Source organism: Grampus griseus (assembly GCF_964374135.1).
Source record: "Grampus griseus genome assembly, chromosome: 5".
NCBI classification, from domain to species: domain Eukaryota; kingdom Metazoa; phylum Chordata; class Mammalia; order Artiodactyla; family Delphinidae; genus Grampus; species Grampus griseus.
In genome coordinates this window covers 118,358,064-118,381,425 of record NC_138998.1, presented here as the reverse complement: position 1 = coordinate 118,381,425, position 23,362 = coordinate 118,358,064, and the positions used below count along the sequence as shown (strand labels likewise).

Below are 23,362 nucleotides of genomic sequence, written 5' to 3'. Positions count from 1 at the left end.
ACTCTCTCAGCCAAACGTGAACAGCGAACACGTGATCATTGATGCCCTCCAACCCATTTTTATACTAATTCAGTTTCTTTCCTTGCGGAAATGTCAGTGTGCTGTGCTTAACTGCACACTAGTGGTGACCACTCAACTAGTCCCAACTGTAAAACCGCCTTATATGCTGACAGAGGCTAAACGGAGCTAGGAAAAACCTTAGACAAACTCTGTAGGTATCGGCCTCCAGGGTCAGTCCCAGACCCCACACAACCATCTTTGTGTTGTTGGCAAGGTAGGGGCCAAATCGATTCCAGAACCCTCAGAGAGCTACTTGTGGTTACATAGGCAATACGTGAAGACATATGATTTATATCATGTATGCCACTTTTGTTGCTCTAGATTGAGTATATTATTGTTTATACAGCTATTAACAAAGTTATTACAAAATCTGTTGAATTTTAAATGCAAAATAATTGTAAGGCACATGTCTTGCACAACTGAAATTAGACAATTCTTGCCTCCAAGTAAAATATTTGACTAGATTTATACCACGGTTAATGAAATAACTTTTTATTTCTGAAGAGATTTCCTAAACCTACTCTGACCCAAAGCAGAGAAACTAAAAGAAGATGAGCCATTTCTAGAAAAGAAACTTTTTCTATGGTAATATATTTATGTGTGTGTGAATTCAGTTGACAACAGTGATACATTTCTTTAATCAAAACAGCATGTATTTAAAAATGAAACACTGTAAAAATAAATACAAGAACAGTCCATTTTTATCTAACACTTATGTAAAGGAAAAATATTTTGCACACTGTAAACTTCAATGCAATTTACCTTACATTAACTAGATTACAACTTATGAAAGGTGAAAGAAACAAAAATAACTGCTTCCAATGCACATACTTCTCTGATGTGTTCATAGCAATTTAATCTGCATGGTCCATCCTATTTACTTGAAGTTTTGGTGCATCCTTTAGCAAAATAAGCATGTCTCACTCCATTATCAGCACAGCGTTATTTTATAAATGAAATAATAAACATATAAAAATTATTTTAATATTTGCCTCAAGGGGGAGCTTACAGTTCATCTTGTACATCCTTTGAGATTTCAAGCCATTCCAAGCTAATGTTCTGATGCCATTCCTTATACAGATCCAGAATTACAAAACTCTATTTTCTTTTCTGGAGCCAAGTCAATGAATTATTATACTTCCATGCCACTTTCTTTCCTGGTGCTTTTTGAAATCCACAGTGTGGACTGGTGTGGGCTAGTTTTTGTTCTTCCTTTACTGAAAAACAGAAGAAGTAATAAGTTCAATGTCTGAGACTTCTTATCAAACTAGGCATGTCTTGGTCCAACTGGAGATATGTCAGACCCTTATTATGAAAGCGTCTTTCTTCTCTCACCAGCATACTTTTCATTCCTACAAAAAATTCTAGATTATTCCAGTATGTGAAGATGGTAATCAGTCTGTCTATCAGACATTGCAGAATTCCTTCAAAGAAAGAAATGAAGTCTTCCTAAACAAGCCTGAGTCATACAATTTTATATTACTTAACTGACTTCAATTTAACTGTGAATTTGTTACTAATAAATTACCGTATCTAAATGATATGTTTTAAAGATTTGCACCCAATTAAGTAAGATCAGTACATCTCTATCTATGAAGTCATCTAACATGAATGGAAAATAAGCCAAGCAAAGTCTATGAAAAACATGAAAGTTTCCTAAATGGTTAAAACAAAAGGGTGGTTAAGTTATTAATGTGGCTTTTGTGTAGCATTAGTATTTATTTAATTTAGGAGTTATTATGAGTTAAGGAAACAAGACTTCTTATTTTGAACATGACATGGAATGACAGAAGCCATCATGTGTACCAGATTGGAATTTAAACTTTCTGCAAGGCATTCAGATGACAATGGAGTTGAGTCTTTGATGAAGTTTCTCCTTGCTTTCCTGGAAGAAAGGAAAAAGGGGAGGATCTAAGAGAGAATGAATTAAGTGCTAACAACTTAATTTCAGAGGTAGTCTATGTTGATTTATTTTCTCACTCTGAGAATTTCAAACAAGTGAAAACTCCACGGGTCTTCAAAGTATAAAAACCTGGAAGACTTGAGAATGAGCGGAATCTCCACAACAACACACTATTTGGAAGAAGGAAAACGAACTTCAGAGAAAACTCCAAAAACAGGCACTTTACTAATGTTAATTTTAGAAGTGAGAAGGTCTACATAATTTTTTTCAAATCCTTTTTTTTTTTCAAATTGATTTGTTATTTACAGCTCTTCTGTAACAGTTTGGCTGGGTTATGGGGGGATTTCTATCAAATCCTCGCTCTACTTCATTGTTTGTCGTAATCATAAATTTTCTTTCCATCTATAGCCTTAGGAATTAAGGGTAAAAATTAGATATTTACTATTGTCTTTATTCTGCATAAAATATTGAAAAATAATTTTAAGTGTGTTGTGTATATATATATATATATATATATATATATATATATATATATATATATATATGAAAGTCAAGAGGACAAAATATGTCACAATAGGTAGTATTAATTTGCCAGGCTTTATTTATCATTATTCAAAATGTCTTCTTTAAACAGCCAGTAAATCACAGGTTGGATTCTTTAAAAAATTTATGTGAACCATTTAGAGTTTACATCTATTTAATATTTTTTCTGGGGCATTTTTACTTAGCAATTCTTTAGGGTTCATTTCAGGAAAAGAAGAAGATGAAGTAAAGTCAAAAGAGAAAAATGACTTATTTGCAGGTCCTTCCCTGAAGGAAGCATTCTCTTAATCAGTTGTTATTTAAAACACTTTGACAAAGATGTCTAATTTATTCTAGCAAGCACACACTAATTAAAATCCACATCTTTTCCTTTTTCCTTTGATACATATTTATATTTCATACATTAATGTTTTAGTTTAATTGCCAAACTGACACATATGAAAAAATTTCACCTGTAACTCAGGGTATGCGTAAACAGATATAAAAGAATACTCTCAAGAATCTTGCTGTTAAGACATATCACTTTATTTCAAGATGCCTACTAAAAAGTAACCCATTTTTACCATTATACTATAGTTCCTATACTTAAAAGATCCTTTGGAAATAAAACAGAAGCTATGAATTGAAATTTTGAAAAGGTACTACAAAGTTCACTTACAAAACTCAAGTCTGTCATACAACTTGAGGTCAGAATTGAAAGGTTTAGCATTAATGCTTATATTTAATAAAAAGAGACAGTGTAACATAGTTGCATATGTTGTGAGCTTATAAGCATTCACATTTCAGGTCCATCACACACATTAGCTATGAGACCCAAGGCAAACTGTGTGACTCATCTAAGCCACCATCTTCTCAACTGAAAAATGGAAACAGAAGGATACCTACTTCATATGGCTTGTGAGGATTAAACGAGATAATTCATAATCCTATAATCAAGGTATATTTTATTAGATTATGTATACGGGTATGTACTGACAGACATGAAAATCAAAACTTTCTTAAGACAACTTAAAAATATAATTTTATGCTAAATTTTTAAAGAGTCCTGAAAACCTATTTAAAACTTTTCAAGTTGTCTCTGCATATATGAGTTATTTACCTTTTATGCAGCATCTGGAAACAGCAGGTTCCGAAAGCAACCAGTATCAGTAAGAGCAATGGGATCGTTGGTATAACAACATAGATTAGATTGGGAATTATTCCTACAAAAGTAAAACAGTCTTAACGTAAAGAGATAGTTGAGGCAGGATTCTGACATGAAAGTTGTATAAAATCTTTCCAAAAAGTTAAGGCAAAGTATAATTATTATCAATAAGATTCCAAGTAAAGTTCTTCCCAGAATACTGAATAATCTAATGAAATAATATATTCATGTTTCATTAGAAATTAAAAACAAAATATACTGCATGGTTGCCATGCTCCACTTAAATGTCCATATTTCCAAAACTATTATTAAATCTTCAGTTAAGATAGGGACTGGTTTTTACAACATATTAATAATCTCAGTTATCTCGCTTCATTCATCCTTCTCAGTTATTACTTTGAGAAACAAGTACTGATTATTAAAGAATAATCATGATTAAAATAATTGCTGATTTATTGGATATGTAATTATCCTAACAAATAAGCCCAGTACCATGATGATACGCGTGACTCTCTGAGATTAAACCAAAATACGTAAATATTAAATGATGATAGAGTCATAACCTAGAGACATAAGACTACAGAGGCATAAACACTTGATCTTCATTAAATTCTAAAATGGATCATCTTTTAATCCTGTTCTATCACATTTGATAACGTTAGGTATTCTTGGTAAAATAAAAAAGTGCCACACTGATGTCCCATACAGCTTAAAATGACTTTATCAAAAAATTTTTCAATGTCATAGGAGGGTAAATATTCCTAATGTAATTATTTACTGATCTATTTAATTAGATTTACATGTTCTGAATGGTTTTAAAATCAGACACCTGAAAGTGAAAAGCGCTAAAGTTTAATATCATGTCCATACAAGAAAAGCAAATTGGAAAACTATGCATTGAGCTAGCAAATTGAAAGCCATCATCATAATTAATCTAAATAATTCTGGTCAAAGTGGACAGGACTTAGATCAAACTCTCCATTTAACTGCACATCATTTCCTTTGTTAAGAGAAGAAAAATTAACTGAGGTCAAGTGATGGGGTATTTTGGGGATAATCTGCTATGTTTTCATCCACTCTTGAGCCTGTTAAAGTGACCGCAAGCATTTTAAGGATTCAAGACACATTTCCTTTCCTTTTCAAAAGACCATCATGATCCTTTACATATAAGAGTAAAGAAAAAAGAAAGTATTTCATACTCCTTCATGGATTTTGCATCACCTGTGGAAAGACTTTGAGACTTTGGGTCTTTGGCTCAATCTTTACGAAGTAACTAGTATAAATTAATATTCCTGTCCAATTGGCATAGGGCCATGCTAAAACAAGCCCCTAAAGGATCCTAAGAGCAGTTTTTGACTAACATGAGATTTGCACTGGGATTGCATTTTGTGTCTTTTGCAGACAGTGGCGTGCTGGAGACACAGAGTTGAAAGCTCATTGGATGCCTACTACCCAACCTGCTGTTCAGTGATGTCACTTGGTAGCTTGAAACTGACCAGGGTGGGAGTATCCACACCACAGAAAACTCAAAGTCTACAAATAAGGCTTTTTTAAGCCCAGCCCACCCCAGCCAATCCCTAAACATTTAACAGTACCCAACTGTTTATAGGCCACTGAATGCACCCATTTACATCATAACACCTACATACTGGGGAAGATCCTTGTGGATCCACGTTTTGGTGTAGGATATACTTAGTTTAGTACTAGATACATCCACTTAAGTGAAAATAGAAAGAAAACAAAATAGGTTTTTCTATTCAAAAACTAGCTTAGCATCATTTGTTCTAACCTAGTCCTAAAGTAAATTTCCATAGGCCTATATTTAGTGCACTATTTCACCAAGCAACAAGATAAGTTGGGGCCAACGTGAAGCAAAGTGTAAAAGTACATTTTCTTCTCTTGATAGGTGAGTTAGAGACATGTGAACTAATTACCTGCCTCAGTAACAACCACGTTTTGATGAGTGTCTCCAGGTTGATTTGTAAAATAAGTCTTTTCTATCGGAGCTGTTGGATTAATCTCTGTAAATAATAAGTGCAGTTGTCATACATAATGATAAATAAGACAAATACAAATGCAGATGAAAATAAAAGTTTATTATAAAACAAAATAAACATTGATTTCTAAAAAAAATTCCAGCTAATTGTATTTTGAATTTAAATTTATATGAAATGATCTAACTATAAAGTCAACATTTAATTACCTCTGAATAAAGATCTCTTTGCAACTTGGATCCACTGGGTGAACCCCTGTAACCCCAAACTGCATTTAGCAATCCAGAGCATCTATGATGATGATAACCGACTACAGGTAATAATGACAAAGGAGGTACAAAAGTAGGAAAAGATAGGCAAGAATTGGTGAGCATAACATGAGACACTAACTGCGATTCAAAGACCAGCAGGATTATTTCTGTACTATTATTGGTGTATAATTTAGATTTCTCATCACAACAATAAGCAGCAGATAACTGCATGTGGACTGCACCTGGAATTGATGATTCAAGTAAAAATGTTCTAAAGCACATTTCTGTCCCCTACAAACAATGTCATCTTAGATTTGCTTTCCAATAGTGTCTACTTCTTTAAAAAATAGTCATAAATTAAGGCTTGCAAGTTGTTTCTTTCCCTGGTTTTATGAGGCAAGATTTCTTCAATTGTCACACACTTGAAAACTGTTGAAATATCTTACAATGATCTGGTACTGCTCTCTTGCCTAATTATTTTTTTCCCTAGGGCACTATTAATTAAATTAATAGTTCAGAGAAAATAAATTGAATTACTAAGAAAATAACCTGTAAATTTGTTTTCATTTGTTCCAAAAATATAATTCTGTTTATTTTTGTCAATCATTGGAAAAGAAAAAAACACATGCAGCATCTTACATTAGTTTTAGAATATTAAATCATTTTAATGTCATGTTTACTCTAATTTGGTCACATAGTCTCTATTCATTAGAAGCTTAATCATACACCATCCTATAATAATATTTATTATTCTGATACACGTATATTACCCTGATACTTTGCCCGACACAGTCCTATCCTACACAGAATTTAGGCACTCTATGCCCCTAGGTGCTCAACTGGTATTTGCTGAACAAATAATACAGATATTATGCAATTTATCAACATAGAACTGGTTATCTTTAAAATATTTTAACAAACTTTACTGCAACTGCCGATTAAGTAACAAAATTTTAGAAACATAATCTCCTACATACTATTTTTAATGTCTAAGAGCAAGAGTACTTAATGTGGGCTTCCCTGGTGGCGCAGTGGTTGAGAGTCCGCCTGCCGATGCAGGGGACGAGGGTTCGTGCCCTGGTCAGGGAAGATCCCGCATGCCGCAGAGCGGCTGGGCCCTCTGTGAGCCATGGCCGCTGAGCCTGCACGTCTGGAGCCTGTGCTCCGCAACGGGAGAGGCCACAACAGTGAGAGGCCCGCGTGCCACCAAAAAAAAAAGAAAAAGAAAAAAAAAGAGTACTTAATGTAATTTTAATAAATATAAAAATCAGATTCAGAAGTATCCCCTTAAAATGTCTTTGGTTAACACTGATAGACCCAAAGAATAGATAGTCAATGCACAGAACAGTGACAACAACAACAAAAAAGGTGGAGAAGAGAGTGAGAAAACTCAGCCGTGAATTATTCAGTTTCTGTAGAGCTAGGTTAATTTTTTACCACTTTGGATATCAGTAGCCATGCTATTAGACAGTACGCAGGAACAGAAGCAGGAGACTAAGTTCACGTGGTACTTTTGGTATAGTTGGAGAAAAAAGTTCAAAATAATCTGTAAATTGTAATTAGTCTCACTACTTGATCCTCCAATCCCCTCACCACTAAGAAGTTAACTACTGGGCTTCCCTGGTGGCGCAGTGGTTGAGAGTCCGCCTGCCGATGCAGAGGACGAGGGTTCGTGCCCTGGTCAGGGAAGATCCCGCATGCCGCGGAGCGGCTGGGCCCGTGAGCCATGGCCGCTGAGCCTGCGCATCCGGAGCCAAAGAAGTTAACTACTTACCATCAGAAAAGCACTGACTATACAAGCAAGGAATTTAATCAAACCAACATCCTTCATAAATAAGACACTAAGCTCAAGGAAAGAAGGTTAACTACATAGAAAATATATAAAAATGAAAATATTTAAAGTAAAACAAAGTAGAAAAATTCCATACATTAATAATTCTAGGAACTTTTACACTGTAGAAGTGTACATGTGCTTCAAAAACAAAAAATACGTGAAAGAATCTTGTTAAAAAACTATAGGTATTTGAAGATTTAGGTAGAATATAGAAGATAAATGAAAAACTAATTTTATGTCTAAAATGTTCTTCCATGAGTAACATAAATAGACTACCTAATACAAAACAAGAGGATTCTGGGGAATAGTGACCTGAATAATGTGGTAAATATGATATAAAATAAAATAAAATACAAAGGGTCACCTAAAAGCTCAAAGAATGAAGATAATATTGTATTAAGAATATGCTGTAATATACTTTGTTTCATTTAATAGTTTCAAGCACACAGTGTCACAAATTTAAAATATCAAAGAATTTCAACTTCATATTTTTCTAGGAAAAAAATTAAGACAAAGAACCTAAGTGTGTAACAGATATAGCTTTGCAAAGGCTTCTAGGAGGGTAATGATGCATTTAGCAACCAAGAGGTTTAAAGACTAAACTCACCAGGGATAAAGAAAGTAGGCTAATATACTCAAGAACAGGATAAACATAAGAGAAGGGTAAATCTAATCCAAATAATCCCTTGTGCTTTACAGTCTTATGAGAAGAAGAAGACTCATGTAATTTCAACAGAATAATGGAAATAGCAGTACTTGATTGTAATTGCCTTCCACGAACACATGTTATGAGGTCAAGCAGACAGCCCTTGGAAGAGTTCAAATGAAACTTCCAAACACTGAAAAGAGGAAAACAGCAAAAAAAAAAAAAAAAAAAAAAAAAAATCCTCATAGCCTAAATATCTAATTTGACTTTCTTTGATGATTAAAACGATGAGTTTACATCGTTCTGATTAGTCTCTCTTTTGGTCAGATATCAATTCAGTTGAGTTGTTCTAGTCAAAGGAACTCAAATTTACTATTTCAGCAGGAAACCACACTAGCGTAGCTCAGGTCAGTGCGATCTTCCCACGTGCTCCATACGGCAATAAGTTGGAGAGTTCAAACAAAAGCGAACTGCCTGCCGAGGCATATTCCAAAGAATGAGGATCACGCGGAGAACGAGGCACACGCCCCTACTTTTCTGCACCATGGTTCTCTGACTTTCACTGAGGAGCACAAACCAAGTATCACGTCATGAAATGATAAGCTAATGTCCCAGGAGAATGTTGATTGCTTCCCTTAAATTCACCAGAAAATCTAAAGAACTACGGATCAGATGTGTAAACCTACAGGTGCTTTGGTGTCTTACACCTACTTCACACACACTATACTAAATTTTGAAATATTTTTAAATAGATATTTATTCTTCATAAAATCTGTTTACAAAAACACAGTTTGGCCTTAATATTAGAAATAATTATTTTCTCTTAAAAAAACCCCTCTGGATGTTTTCTAGTTGCTCCCTTCTATTTAACTCATAGGGCAGTTTGCTTTATAGCCTAGTGTGCTTCAATACTTTGTCATCAAACTGCAAAGTAATTCCATGTTTCACAGCAGAAAAACAAAACAAGCCAAAGGTAGTGAAGGTTAAAGATAAAACTTAATATAAGCAAATATGCACAAAATCTGCTCCTACGGAATTACAATGCTTCCTACCTGGTTCATACTTGCAGATGTAATTGTGCTTCATGTTGCACCTGTCGTCATTCCACTGGTAAAGGTAGGGACCCCCGAGGCCAGGATTGGCTGTTGGCTGATGATACATCACAACACACTTTTCACTTCCACAGGAAGGTTCATCAGTATACCAGTTTCTGCCAAGTACAGAGCAGCAGGAACACTTCTCAGTGACTTCGCCTGTTCTATTCTGACATCCTCTACAGATAACAGAAATCTCCCTTTGTCCTCTGCCCTCTGAGTAGCCCCCTTTGCGTCCTCAGGATCCCTACTCACCGGTACTGGGAACTACTTCCATCGGACCACTGGTAGAGATCTGGGCAGGCACCAGATGTTTGCCCCTCTCCATTTCTCCAAAGCCCTATCCAGAAATCACCATCAGAAATTCCGGTTCCAGGCTTTGTCAGGTTTTGCAACATGCTTTCTATTAACTTCTGTTCTGCTTCATTCTCAAGGCTGAGAAGGACTCCCCCTTCGCTCTCACAAGCCAGGCGTGCCTCCTGAAAGCTCACTCGGCTGGATAGCTCATGGAAGTAGGCCATCTTGTAGCAGGGATGTTTGAAATCAGCAAAACATACCTTTTGGCCTGAAGAAAAAAGATGCCCATGTACTGATTATCTGAACCATATTCATAATGCTACTTACTACAAATTAAAATGAAAGAACCAATCAAAACAGAAACAATCTGCCAAGAATGCTTCTCCCATTGAACCACTGCATAAAGTTTATTTTCTAGATTCTTATTTCAATTTACAAAAGCAAATTGATTCCCTAATAAACTTGTAACATAAACTTTTAAAGGAAATTTTTGTAAAGGGAAGTCATAATTCTCCTGGCTTAGATTTTGTAAACTGACACCATAGTGAGTGAAAGTAGCTTAAAAAAGTCAGGTATTCACAGTAAAGGAAGCTAAAAGGTCAAAATTATGAAATAAGAATCATAATTCATAAAGGAATTATTAAAAACAAGTAAAAAAAGCAAATTTACATAAGGTATCATGAAGTGAATACATTTAAATAATTGAAATTTAAATAAAGTGGCAAATTTAAGGTGTAAATATTTGTTTTTATTGTATATATCTGAGAGCAAATACATTAAAATTGAAAGTTAACAGAAGTCAGAATGAAGGTAACACTAATAATAAACAATTTATTGGGGACTTCCCTGGTGGCACAGTGGTTAAGAATCTGCCTGCCAATGCTGGGGACACGGGTTTGAGCCCTGGTCCAGGAAGATCCCATGTGCTGTGGAGCAACTAAACTCGTGTGCCACAACTACTGAGGCCACGTGCCACAACTACTGAAGCCCACACGCCTAAAGCCCGTGCTCCACAACAAGAGAAGCCACCGCAGTGAGAAGCCCGTGCACTGCAACGAAAAGTAGCCCCCGCTCGCAGCAACTAGAGAAAGCCCACGCACAGCAATGAAGACCCAACACAGCCAAAAATAAATAAATTTTTAAAAACCAATTTATTAATATAATATTGTATTAGAAGTGACAGGTTAACTTGCTAGAGTACTTATAGAATACTCAGAATTTGGAGGTGAAATTGAAAATGTAATTTTTATTTTCACTGGTATTTTAAAGGTTTTTATAAATTACAGCACTCAGTTTAACCATCTATCCTGATATCTATTAATGATTTTAGAAGTCACTATATAGAGAATATAAATTTGTGTCAAGATATTAAATGGAACCACAAGTTAAGCTTAAAATAATTCTTGAGATCTCTTAATGAAATATCACCTTTTATTATCAAGCTTCATTGCTGTGACATCACTATACTGCTCAGACTACATCAGTGAAGACTTAAATACATAGGCAATGAAAGTTTGACTTAAAAGCCCTCTTAAAATTGAATTTCACATACCTCTAGGAATTGAGCACAATGAATATTCCTAATTACTTAGTGACATAACTACAAATATGAATGATCATATTGGGTCATAATACAGCCATATATGTAACAGGGATATTACAGTGTACAGGATTTAGCAGTGGAATTCCTATTGTTGTACTGTTTACACCTGCCTCTTTCTTTTTTTGTTTTTTGCGGTACACGGGACTCTCACTGCTGTGGTCTCTCCCGTTGCGGGGCACAGTCTCCGGACACGCAGGCTCAGCGGCCATGGCTCACGGGCACAGCCACTCCGCGGTATGTAGGATCTTCCCAGACCGGGACACGAACCCGTGTCCCCTGCATCGGCAGGCGGACTCTCAACCAGTGCGCCACCAGGGAAGCCCTACACCTATCTCTTTTTACCACAAATATGTATGCCAAGATTATAGACGCAATCTCCAGAACAGTCACGCTGTTTTGTTTTGTTTTTCATTAGCTTCCTTCGTTCACCTCTGATCTCTGCTGTCAACTTTAAAAACTGCCGTGGATCCCTCTCTGTCACTGTTCCTTAACCCCAGCCTGCTGTCCACAGCTTTCCACTACCCTTTTAGTCCCTCTGATTTCAGCTTGAGGTTTGACCTTGGAAAATAGACTATCTAGTATTTTATGTAAAATTAAGGCAAATTACTTCATGCTAAGAAATCAAGGCATAGTTTCACTGCTTACAATTCTTGTTGGGATTGAAGGCTTTTTCACTACGCATTTAATTTTGTAGCCAATCAAGAAAATTTGACAGTAGTGAAGGGCTGGGGGGGGGGTGTATTATATTTAAACATTGGCAAAAAAAGTAAAGCATTCAAGCTTTGTATTCTTAATTACAGTATATCACACTGAGCCAGCGTCGGTATCACATCCATTCTCCCCCAGAATCAGCAATTAATGACTGGTGATGACACTTAGAGGCAGGAGGGAGCAGAAATCAGTGGAAGGCCATTAACCTCACAACAGTGTCTGAGTAATAGGCATTCAATAAGTTGACACTGCTGAGAACAGCCAACTAATAACAGAGCAGTTCCAGCAATGCAAGCAAGACAGCCAGTTGTCCTCTTTGTCTCATTAACTGTGATCTGGACCCAGGAGCAACACACTGAATAATAAGAACAAATTAAGAGACTGCCCCAACTAATTGTTAATGAAAAATAACAGGCTCCTATGAGTGACCACGGGGAAACTGGAATTAAAGAGACGTCAAGAGGACAAACCAGTCTGAAACAAATAATCCTGGAGAGATGACCACGGAAGTCCCAATGGTTGATCCTAATAAAATTATTATTTTTTAAAATCTTCTCCTAATTTATTATTAGGGTTTGTGATGTCTTCATTGTTTAAAATGGTTGTTCCTGGAAATACTCTAGCAATGCCATTAAGCCTAGTGATTTTTATGCCTGTATTTTTAAAGCAAGCTCTGTTTCCATTTTTATCTTCTACATCTTTTTCATATTTCTAAGTCTCAAAATATATCTGGACTACATTCCCTTGAGTTTTCAGTTTGTTCAGTTTTTTACTCCAAGAACTCTCAGACTTCAATTTGATTCCAGCACTTGTGAAATATTAAGTTGACCAATGAGATTGTTTTGCAAGATAATAGAAAGAAGCCAAATTAAAAAAAAAAAAAAAAAAAGATTAGCCAGAAGTTTTAATGAGTAAAAATTATTTATGTAACAAAGCCAGCACAAGTTCGGAAAATGCCTAGGTATGACATATATGCTAAAAGTCTCTTCTCATTATCTTTGACGTACTAAAAATAAATGCAGCAGAGATTTATTACTTATGGTGAGAATACAAGAATGATGATGAAAATTACCTTATTTATAAAATTAAAATAGCACTTCTAATTAAATACATAAGAGAGCTTTAAGTGTCTTGTAGAAATTCCTAATATCACTATTAGGTACTAGGAATGTCAATCTGTAGATAAATGTTAGTCTGTAGAGAAATAATAACAATAATAATTAAAGAAAAATCCATAGACAGGGATTATATTTAAAATAATTAAGAACTAATACTGCACAAGCCCTGGATCACAGCCAGCCTTGGCACTCTCTATGCCGGGCATCCTCGCTTTGGCTGTGGATGATGGAGTGGTCCAAGGGTCTTAGATGAGGGGATGCAGACTGTAGTGGCTGCATAGCAGGGGGAATCTCAGAGGATCAGGACAGTGGCCAATTACCAACTACAGACAGATATTAACTCCAAAGTGCATTAATTGAATATCAGCTGTGTCCACAAATTTTAAACTGAAAAGTCACTAGCAGTTCAGATCTAGCAAAGCAATTTTAAGGAAATTATAGATACATTGTAGTTTTTATGGTATCTCTATATAAAATCAGTTAAAGCTGACACTGGGAATTTCTTCATATCCAATTCTCTTTTACTACTGATTTCCACCTTATGGTGCAACTTTGGTCCAAGTTGCAGCAAAATCAGCAGAAACAGCAGCTACTGAACTGCTCACCACGATTTCAGCTGATCACACTTGGCTGTAATAGCAGTGGAACTCCCAACAGCTGGGAAACAAATGTTGCCCTAATTCCCAGAAAAGTCCCATTAATACGGATCTTCTCGAAGCAACTTTCCCACTTCGGTAAAGGCTAATCTTCTTAGGGAACACTTATAATTAGCTCCTTTCTCATTCTGTGAGATCACATAGAGAATTTCCTTTTCTCTTACGTTTAAATATTATATTCAGATAAAATCCTCCATTGACTATTTTGACCAGCAGAAAGCTAGTCTTCCATCTACTACATCTAATCTTCCATCTACTATCCTACCCCCCATAAAATATTCAGATAACCATAGAGTAGTTTTTATCACACTAAGGCTACCTTGATACTGTCTAACAATAATTTACTAAATGTTACCTAACACCTGTAGTGGGAAACCTCTCTTGATTGTTGGCTTATGTGCAAGAAAGACCTTTCACCCAGGATTCTACACCTCCTGGTTTCATACATACACACACACGTGCACACACGCACACTCACACACAACTACATACATACACATGCACTTTAATTTAGAGATAATTTTCAGTATTGCCTACTAAAATAAACATTCCTATCATTATCACAGCTAAGATTCTGCTACTATTTCCATGCATAGATAATTCTGTCCTTTTTCTCAGTCATGAAAATTCCTTTAGCGCTAAATATTGGCAGAGTTTTCGATGCTTTTAGCAACAATGTAAAAGCAGGGCCAAACTCATAAAGTCATGGCAGTTTACTTTTTTCTTCCTGAATAGAAAGGATCTATGACTTGGTTTTGATTTGCTTATATTTATCAATTTTCTGGAAGTTAAGTCTTCATTTAGTTTTGAAAGTAAGAACATTTTTCTTATACCTCACACTATAATCATATATTGTCAAATTAAATAAGCATTGAATTTATATCATATTTTTCAGTAAAAACATGGAAGATTATGAATTTCTGTTGTTCAGTTATGATCTACCTTTAGTTGCAAAGAAAAAAACCAAGTTGTACAAAAGAGGACCTACATGATAAATCTTCCCCAAAGCAGACTGACCAGACTTTGGACATTTTACTAGAATCCCACAGAATAATTTGTTTTTCATAATTCTTTCTTACTCTACTCAAAATCAAAGGAATAAATATGCTGCAACTACAACATACAATGTGACATGACCTCCAATAGTAAAACTTTCAAACTAAAAAAGGGAATGTTCTCAACCATAAGTATTCTGCTTTCAGTGTTCAATATTACACCTACTTTTTAAGACATTTCATTATAAAAATGTTTTGTTATAATAAATTTTATTTTTTCAGGAAATTTTATAATGCAATTAATTGCATAGTGCACTATTAAGATTGTGCTCGAATCCGTTTTCCTATATTGATAAACAACCAAAACTGTAGTCTTGGTCATTGTTTGCATGATGGTGGCATCTGCAAGCCCTACATCTCCACCTGGGAAGTATCACAAACTTTCTGAGAAGGGTATGAAATTTATTTTTTTAATCCAGTATTTGAAATCAAGATCTAGATAATAAATTGTAAACCAAGTAGATAAATTGTAAACTGCGTGAGTGAAGAATTCAAGCATTCAATCACTAAGAGCTGGCTTGGAATCCCAGAACTGTACTGGAACTGTGGGGATGTTGGGGACATTATTTAAACTTTCCTGACCTCAGTTTTCTCACCTAAAAAGTGAGAGTGGTTAGGAGTTTTAAAGAAATAATGACAATAATAATAGCCTGACAGGGGAATTCCCTGGTTGTCCAGTGGTTAAGACTCTGCGCTTCCACTGCAGGGGGCACGGGTTCAATCCCTTGTCAGGGAACTAAGTCCCACGTGCCATGTGGCATGGCCAAAAAAAAAAAAAAAAAAAGCCTGACATTTATCAATAGTTTAGTGTGCAGGGCCTCACTGCTAGCACAATCCACACCTTTGGGTAAATTAGGAAAGATGATCTCTCCTGGTGATACAGGCTGCTCAGCTTGAAAAAGTTATGCTCTCCTCCAGGTTGCCTCAGCTGCAGGCACAGGGACTGCCGCGTTGAGCGCCCCCTCACAGCTTCCTGGCCGGCAGCTGTGTCCATGAAACAACCTGCACTACTGTGTTTGAACCCCTTTAACCCTGCAACAACTCTGTGATGAAGGTGCTTTCATCCCATTTTAAAAATGAGGCAAGGGAGGCATAGAAAAGTTAAATAATTTGCCAAACTCACATGGCTCATAAATGGTAAAGTGTTTAGAACCAAGCAGACTGGCTCCACAGTTCATACATGTCCCCAGATTTCTATGCTGCCTCCATGGAGGTCTCAGATATATTTTTCTAAGGTGAAGAATTTCATGAATAAAGGGATTGATTAATATGTACATTATTACTATGACCTATGTTACCACGTTCAGCATTGGTCTGTTATTGATACCAGATGGCTAACATATACTAGGGGTTGTACATTGAGGGTTTGTTTCTAAGCAGAATGTAGATTTTCTTTTACTGAACATTTAGACACAGGATCCATATTGGAACATCTATCTCAGATTTTCAGACCCTTTATGTCCTTAATGATTTTTTTATCTAGCCCTTCTATTTTCCAAGTAAAACAAACAAGGTCCCAACTGAACTTTTTCCCAATTACAAGGAGTCAAATTGTCAGGCTGTGTTACATTATCAGTAATATGTTAAAACAGTGAAAGAAACAATCCTGTGTCCATCCGTCCACCTGTGTGCAAAGTACCTAACAGAAGAGAGAGGGTTGGAGAAAGTAAAATTGCTAGTGAGACCATCAGCTGAATTTCCACTTTGGACACCTTTATACAACACTGTCCACTTTCTAATGTTAATGTAACAGATATTGCCATCTTCCAGAAAAAGAATTATAAAAACAAAATGATAAAATGATGAAAAACAGCCGTTAAGGATTAATGGCTATGGTGAATGTGTAGTTTATTACATGACTGGTAATAAGATTAATTTGTTCCTTTCTTGCCCAAGAGATACTTAAAGTAATTGCATCTCTGAAAACTGCACTGTCATCACTTTATGCTTTTGATGATGTCATGGAAAATAGTACCATAGGCTGGAATACGCTCAGCAGTTTTTTCTTTTTAATTTTAAAAAGTTTTTGTATCTCCCTTGATCTAGGTTACTGGTCACCACCCATGATTTTGCAATATTCTGTGGCATTCGCATGATCAAAACGGAAGTGTCTAAATCGTCCAGTCTTCTAAATAAAATGTTTGCCAATTTAAATAAGTTCAAATTAATACATATTAAAGTGTTCTGCAGAAATATGGAGGTACCATGAAATACACTTAATGCTTTCTGCAGCATAAACAGGTTGATGGATCACTGCTGTGTGCACTAAAAAGAGAAAGTAAAAACAGACACACACATTACTTCAAAACACTTCAAATGCTTAAGAATATGCATGTGCTCTTCAAACATATCCTCCCATCTCAGAGACCTGAATTTTGAACTCTTCTTTTTCATATGTATCCTTATACCCAAAAGTAAAATCCTCTTACTTTTGTTCTAAAGGTGTCATTACCCACCAGTCACTTCACAGATTTAAATGATGGCAGACCCCAGAGATATCCTCTACACATCTGTGTGTACAACAAATCAGTACAGGTCCAAGACCTTAAAAGTAGTTCCCAAGTTAGAATCACAAATTCACTAAAAAAAAATTTGATCATTATCCTTATAGTTTATATTTTTATTGCCTATCCATGAATCAAAATAAGCATAGCCAGTAATCTACACAAATACTTTTCTATTACTGCTAGCTGCTATTAAATCTTATGGGGCAGATTATGATGATGTTTGAAATGTTATTTCTCATTTAAATATTTTCACTTCATTTATAAATAATGCTCTCAACTTTAAAAATGGTGGTGTAGCTAAAAGTATCAGAAAGTATCTTATTGAATAAAGTACTAAAATGAGAATTGCTGTAAAGCATTATTTTGAGAGTTCCTGTCTTTTTTTCTGCAGTAATTATTTTGGTACACTGAATAGAAATTATAAATGGTTGTGCTGATATTCAATAATTAGAAAATCTATTCCATATATTTTAAGTATGCTCCTAATAATGGCTCCAAAGAGTTTGTTTCACTTGACAGACAGCTGAGTAGAATTTTGGTAAATGGTCCCTAACGGCATGAAAAAGTTTATGTACTTCTCAAAGCTTAACATCAACCAGGGAGACATTAGACCTACTTCTTCCAAAATGTCAGGCTTTAAACTCCTCTGTACTCATGCCATTATGGCTGAAATACATATTATAAAAAATTAGTCTTCAAAGGATAAAATCACAAATCAATTTCTAATGGTTAGATTTCAATGTGAGTTTGTAAGGCCAAAGACAATTAAATTATTCATAAGAAAAAACATAACTGTTTTAATATCAAGTAAACATCATCATTTATGTTAAATCAAATAGATCATGTTCAGTTAATTAGAAATTTTCCAGATGGCACCTACAAGATGCCTATAAATACTTAATAGGAAAACAGAGCAAAAGGTTTGCAGCAATTTATGCAATAATAGAACACAAAATAAACTTTTCATCAACAATTTTTTCAAGTTTTTTTTTTTAACTTTATGTATTCTTTTTCTCCCTTTGCAAAGTTTAAGGCATACAATAAGAATATACCTAGTGGATATTATTTAAGTCAATGAAGTGTTTCTATGTGTTTAAGAAACACCTTATGCTCAAAGCCTGATCTCTGCTGTTAATTCATTTGCAAGAATAAATCTGACAGAGACAAGGGCAGTCAGATAAGTAATTTACACATTCAGATGAGTTTTATGGTGAACTTATTTTTAAGCTAAAATAGGGGGAATGGGATCTAATGCTATTGCTTTTGTAACCTCCTTGTTTGATACTGTAAAGTTTTCATTTTATAAATGAATAATAATAACAGCCTGAAAAAAATGTAAGCAACACGCACTTCCAAGTGACATTTCACAATGTATTTAATTCCAGTGTCTCCTGAGGGCCAAAAAGTTAGTGGAGAGTAATTGATAACCAGACATTGAAGGATTATATTCAGAAGATGTAGAACATCACATTGCTGAGGGAAGATCAGTAACGATTAAGCTTAATATGCCAGTTTCTAAAGGTCTAGTTTCACTACTGATTAAGTTGCTGTTAGCTGTCATCTACCTCTACCTCTAGTGACACCTGTTACACAGATGCACAGAACGTGAAAAGGAACTTGTGCTTTTTACATTAAAAAACTTCCCACACTTAAAACACATGCCCACATACATTCAACAAATATTTATTGCAACACTTTAATTAGCATCACAAGAGATTTCAATAAGGATAGCCATGCTCAATTTTCCTGTAAGGTCCTGTTCATTCATCCTAGGCTTTTGAGAATCTTTATGTTTTTTAAGAGACCTTCCCCAAAAGTAAGGGAGAATGAATGCAACACGAGTTGCTCAACAATAGGACAATGAAAGTGGAAGGAAAAGAAAAATCAAAGCCAGCTCCGGGAAGCTTGCCAATTCCGATCCATTTCCCTTGCACTGACTCGACCGACCTAATTGGGCACCCACTGTGTGCACAAACCTGCATCGATGACCATGTACACCTCAACCCAACTCGAGCAGACTTCATGTTCTGAGAAGTCCCCAACTTGGAATGAGGTATGTAAGGGCGTCCTCACACAACGACCAGTCCCCTGGTCTTTGTCAGCCCTCCTGAGAACAAAGGCTGCATGCCCCTGGGTCTGTGAGCCCCACACGGCGAACAGGTCTGGTCTCGGAAATCATCTGAGTGAACCCTGTGCGGGCGAGGACTGAAGTCGAGCCAGGACGACATGGGGTGGCATTTCTGCAGCGGTTCCTCTGTCTCTGGGCTCCCTCTGCCTACGCCGTACCCCACCCCTTCTACAGGTACCAGCCCTACCCTGCGGCCAACTCTCTTACAAAGAAAGTCGACATTAGTCCTAGACAACGCTGTACTGCTCAGGATGAAGCGGGGCTCGCTTCTCAGCTACTGAACCTGGCGCTTCCAAAACAGTTAAACTTTTCTGTGTGTTTAGTGGGGCTGGGGAGAAAGCAGAATACAATCAATTCCCCCCTGCCTCCTCCGGCCCCCTACCTACCCCGCACGGGTTTCCAACCCCTCGGAGAGCCTCCACCCCAAGACAGGCCGGTCCGCACCGCCTTCGCGCCCCGCCGCCCTCTCTCCCGGCTCGTGCGCTCGGCGGATGGCCCCGGACTCACCGCTGACCACCCGGCGGCAGAAGGCCCCGTGGCCGCAGAGCAGTGCGGCGCCCAGCAACAGCGAGACCACGCGGCTCATCGCGGCGCGGCGGCGGCGGCTGCGGCGGCAGCAGGTGTGGCGTGGAGCGAAGGGGCCTCTGCCCGCCGCGCAGCCGGGGCTCTAACCCCGCTGTCTCCCTGCCTCCCCGCGGGGCCCTACTCCGGCCGCCCGAACCCGACTGCCCGGCCCCCTGCACGCATCGCCTCTGGCCAGACCTGGCGCCGGGCGCGCTGGTGCCGCGCGCGAGTGTGCCGGGCTAGAGCGCACGACCCTGAGGGTGCGCGTCTCGGGAGAGGCAACAGAAGTTAGGGGGTCCCGTGTCTATCCCAGAGGTGAGGCAGGAGCCTCGATTTGGATCCCACCGCGCCCTTGGCGCCTCTCCTCGGCCTCTGGCAAGTGAGGGGCTGGGCCCATGCGACCTCCTGGTCGCGGCTCCCGCAACAGCAAAGCAGCAGCTCTGCGCTGGAGGCGCCGTCTTATATACCCACATGCCGAGGTTCCAGCCCCTCGCGAGTAATAATTTTTAACTACTTCGTCTCTCCTGTCATGCGGAGCATCCCGGCCCCTCCCCTAAAAACAGGAGCCACTTTGCAAACAGTCCAGTCAGCGGCCCCACCTCCTCTCCGCTCCTCCCGGTTTCCTGTTTCCATTCGCTAGACGACTGGATACTCATTTGTGTAAAATGTGACAGCTTTGCTATTAAACTCTGGCGAAAGTTGGATCCATTTGATCTTCTCAAAGATTAATGTCCACGGGGATGCCAAGTTGTGGGGCCTTTTTTTTTTTTTTTCTGTGCTCAATTGTTTGCTCATATGTATTGCTAGATGCAGGGCACTAGCCACTATTTAAAATGGATTGGCGGAGTGGGAGCCAAAACATGCTCCGTGAATTATACAGTGTGGCAGGTTTTTCTCCACCTAGGTTCTGCAAGTAGATTACTTCCAAGCAGGCTGTTTGACTAAGTTGCCAAGGAGTAAATTAAAGAGAATATTTGAAACAGTTTTCCCAAATGATTTCAATCTCAGTCTTTGTAGCTCTAGGGAAAACCATCAACATAAAATAAATTTTCTGAATACTTGGGAATTTCCTGGACATAAAGGTATGTATTTCTTTGTAATCATCTATCAGTGACCTGGGATTTACATCAGAAGCAAACCATTCTAAAACCTACAAAGGCACTTTTCCATAACATGACTTGGTCTTTATTGTAATAACAGTCCACCCAAGGATGCTGCATTTTCCTGGAGTACTGAAAAACAGTCCATGAGAGTTTTATCTATATCTAGTCCATGATAGGAACCCTGAGGAGGCTCTCATAATGGGCTTCAGTAGAACTGGTATTTTGCCATTATGTTGCTTTAAATGCACCAGGATTTGTTAAACGAAATCCTTTGGTTTTAATGATTTTGAAATCCTTTGGTTTTTACAGCACCTCCCTGTCTTTTGTTTTCGTAAGCCACGAGTACACTCAACACTTGTTGGACTGTTTTCTTAGGGGAAAAAAAGTCAATCTTTCTATAGTAAAGACAAGTCATATAGAATAAGAAATTCTAACACTTGGAAAGATCTTAAGGATTATTAAATCCACCCTACTCAAGAAAGCAGAATTCCAAAATAATTATAATATTGTCTATTACTTTATTTTCCTTATACAAATATTAAAGATAATTTATTCCAGGGCCATGGGCAATTGGTAAATCATGTAAAGGATATGGATCTTGTGAGTTTCTCCACCAGCTAAAGGTCCAAAAGAAACAGGTATTGCTGGGATCTTGAATGGAAAATTAAAAACATTAAGTCCTCAAAGCAATTGGAGGTATATGTAAGCTCAGCCCTGTAAATCATGTCATAGAGTGTCACTGGGTATGACTGTAGTCAGAAATTTGTTCCAGGTGCCTTCAGAGTCCAGTGTGGAGGAAGAAATGTAATGATGACTGTGTGTATAAAGGCTATAGTGGAAGAAAGTGTGAATGAGTATCGTGGTTAGCCTGGAGGAATGAGGAATTAGGGATTTTTGCAGGAATTCTCTAGCCACCTTCAGGTTCAGTGTGATGATCCTCATTGGCTGATCACCTGGATGACTGCTCCAGGTGCCTGAAGAACTAGGTAGGGTTCTGAATGGGAGCTCCTTTCATGCCATCCTACTCCCAGATAATCATGTGGCTCAGAGCTATCATGGAAAGGTCCCTGTTTGGGAAGGAATGCCAGTGGATTACAATAGAAGCACTGGGTGTAATTTTCCACATATGGATAACCCCCCAAATGTCCCTAATGCCTAAAAAGCCGTCAAGTCCTTGAAGCCATTATTGGCAAGGGGGAGCCCCATGGTTTTCGTACTTCAGAAAATCCAAATTATATTAATAACTATATCCTCAATATGGTTGCACAGGCTTCCTAGTATAGTTTCTTATCTTTAGGCTATGATTATATCAGTTCAGGGTGGCCACGCCCATTAATTAGGGCTACTTAGCAGTTATTCTGGTAGCTGTTTGACTTCTCAGAACAAATCATTAAAGGCTCTTTTCAGATATGATGTTTTTGAGGAGACCAGCTGACAAGACAGGTTCTTTATTTGTTTCTCCATCACAGAAAACATCTGGATGGATCATCATTAAATTCATAGAGCACATTTTGGGTAGTCATAAGTATAGAATATTAGTGGTACTTGATATTCTCTTTGAAGAGCATGGGGCAGAGAGTGTCTGTCTTAATTTTTTTTAATATAGCATATAGTAGGAGACAAACTTAAATATCAGCAAAATTCCTTTTCAAAAATACAAAGTTATGGAAAGTTAGGGGAAAGCAACAAATGTTAATTTTTTAAACAAATGACTTTCATTGTTTTTTCCTGTGAATACGCACAAGGCATCACAGGAGACAAATTACTTTCTCATAGCAAACATATTTTAGTCCCAGAAATTTAACTGCTTTTGGATCAATCAGGAGATGAGGGCTCCCACAAGAGTAACCAAGAGAACCTGAAGTTATGTGAAGAATGTTTGTGCATGTGTAGAGCTGGGCTTTCACATTCCCTGAAACCAAGGTGTGACAAGACCATGTGACTGGTGACTGGCAAATCAGGAGAGAGGTCTGTTGCAAGTCAAGATTCTTTGCCCAGTTTTAAAAAAAAAAAAAGCAACTCAAATGAGAACTTCAAACTGATTAGGCTAAGGAGTTCAACATTGATTCAACAACCTAAAACATTACTCTTCAAGGCCCAGAATAGAAAGGTGATCTCAACAAGAGTGATCCCAAAGAAATCTCAGGCAGA

At 37.4% G+C, this 23,362-nt stretch overlaps 1 protein-coding gene across 3 annotated transcripts; it reads right to left on the bottom strand.

Moving 5' to 3' along the window:
- Positions 1–1,057: 1,057 nt before the first annotated feature.
- Positions 1,058–20,130, bottom strand: CHODL (chondrolectin; the record flags this gene model as incomplete). Of its 3 annotated transcripts, none has more annotated exons than XM_082654702.1 (6): positions 1,066–1,277; positions 3,606–3,708; positions 5,585–5,671; positions 9,428–9,585; positions 9,725–10,034; positions 20,052–20,130. In XM_082654702.1, the coding sequence occupies 6 exons, from the start codon at positions 20,128–20,130 to the stop codon at positions 1,193–1,195; spliced, it is 822 nt and encodes a 273-aa protein (XP_082510828.1). In that variant the 3' UTR covers positions 1,066–1,192. The 3 variants fall into 3 exon arrangements, with proteins under 3 accessions (XP_082510830.1, XP_082510828.1, XP_082510829.1); XM_082654703.1 differs by having other exon boundaries at positions 5,585–5,656; XM_082654704.1 differs by lacking the exons at positions 3,606–3,708; positions 20,052–20,130 and having other exon boundaries at positions 1,058–1,277; positions 9,725–9,990.
- Between the last annotated feature and the right edge of the window lie 3,232 nt (positions 20,131–23,362).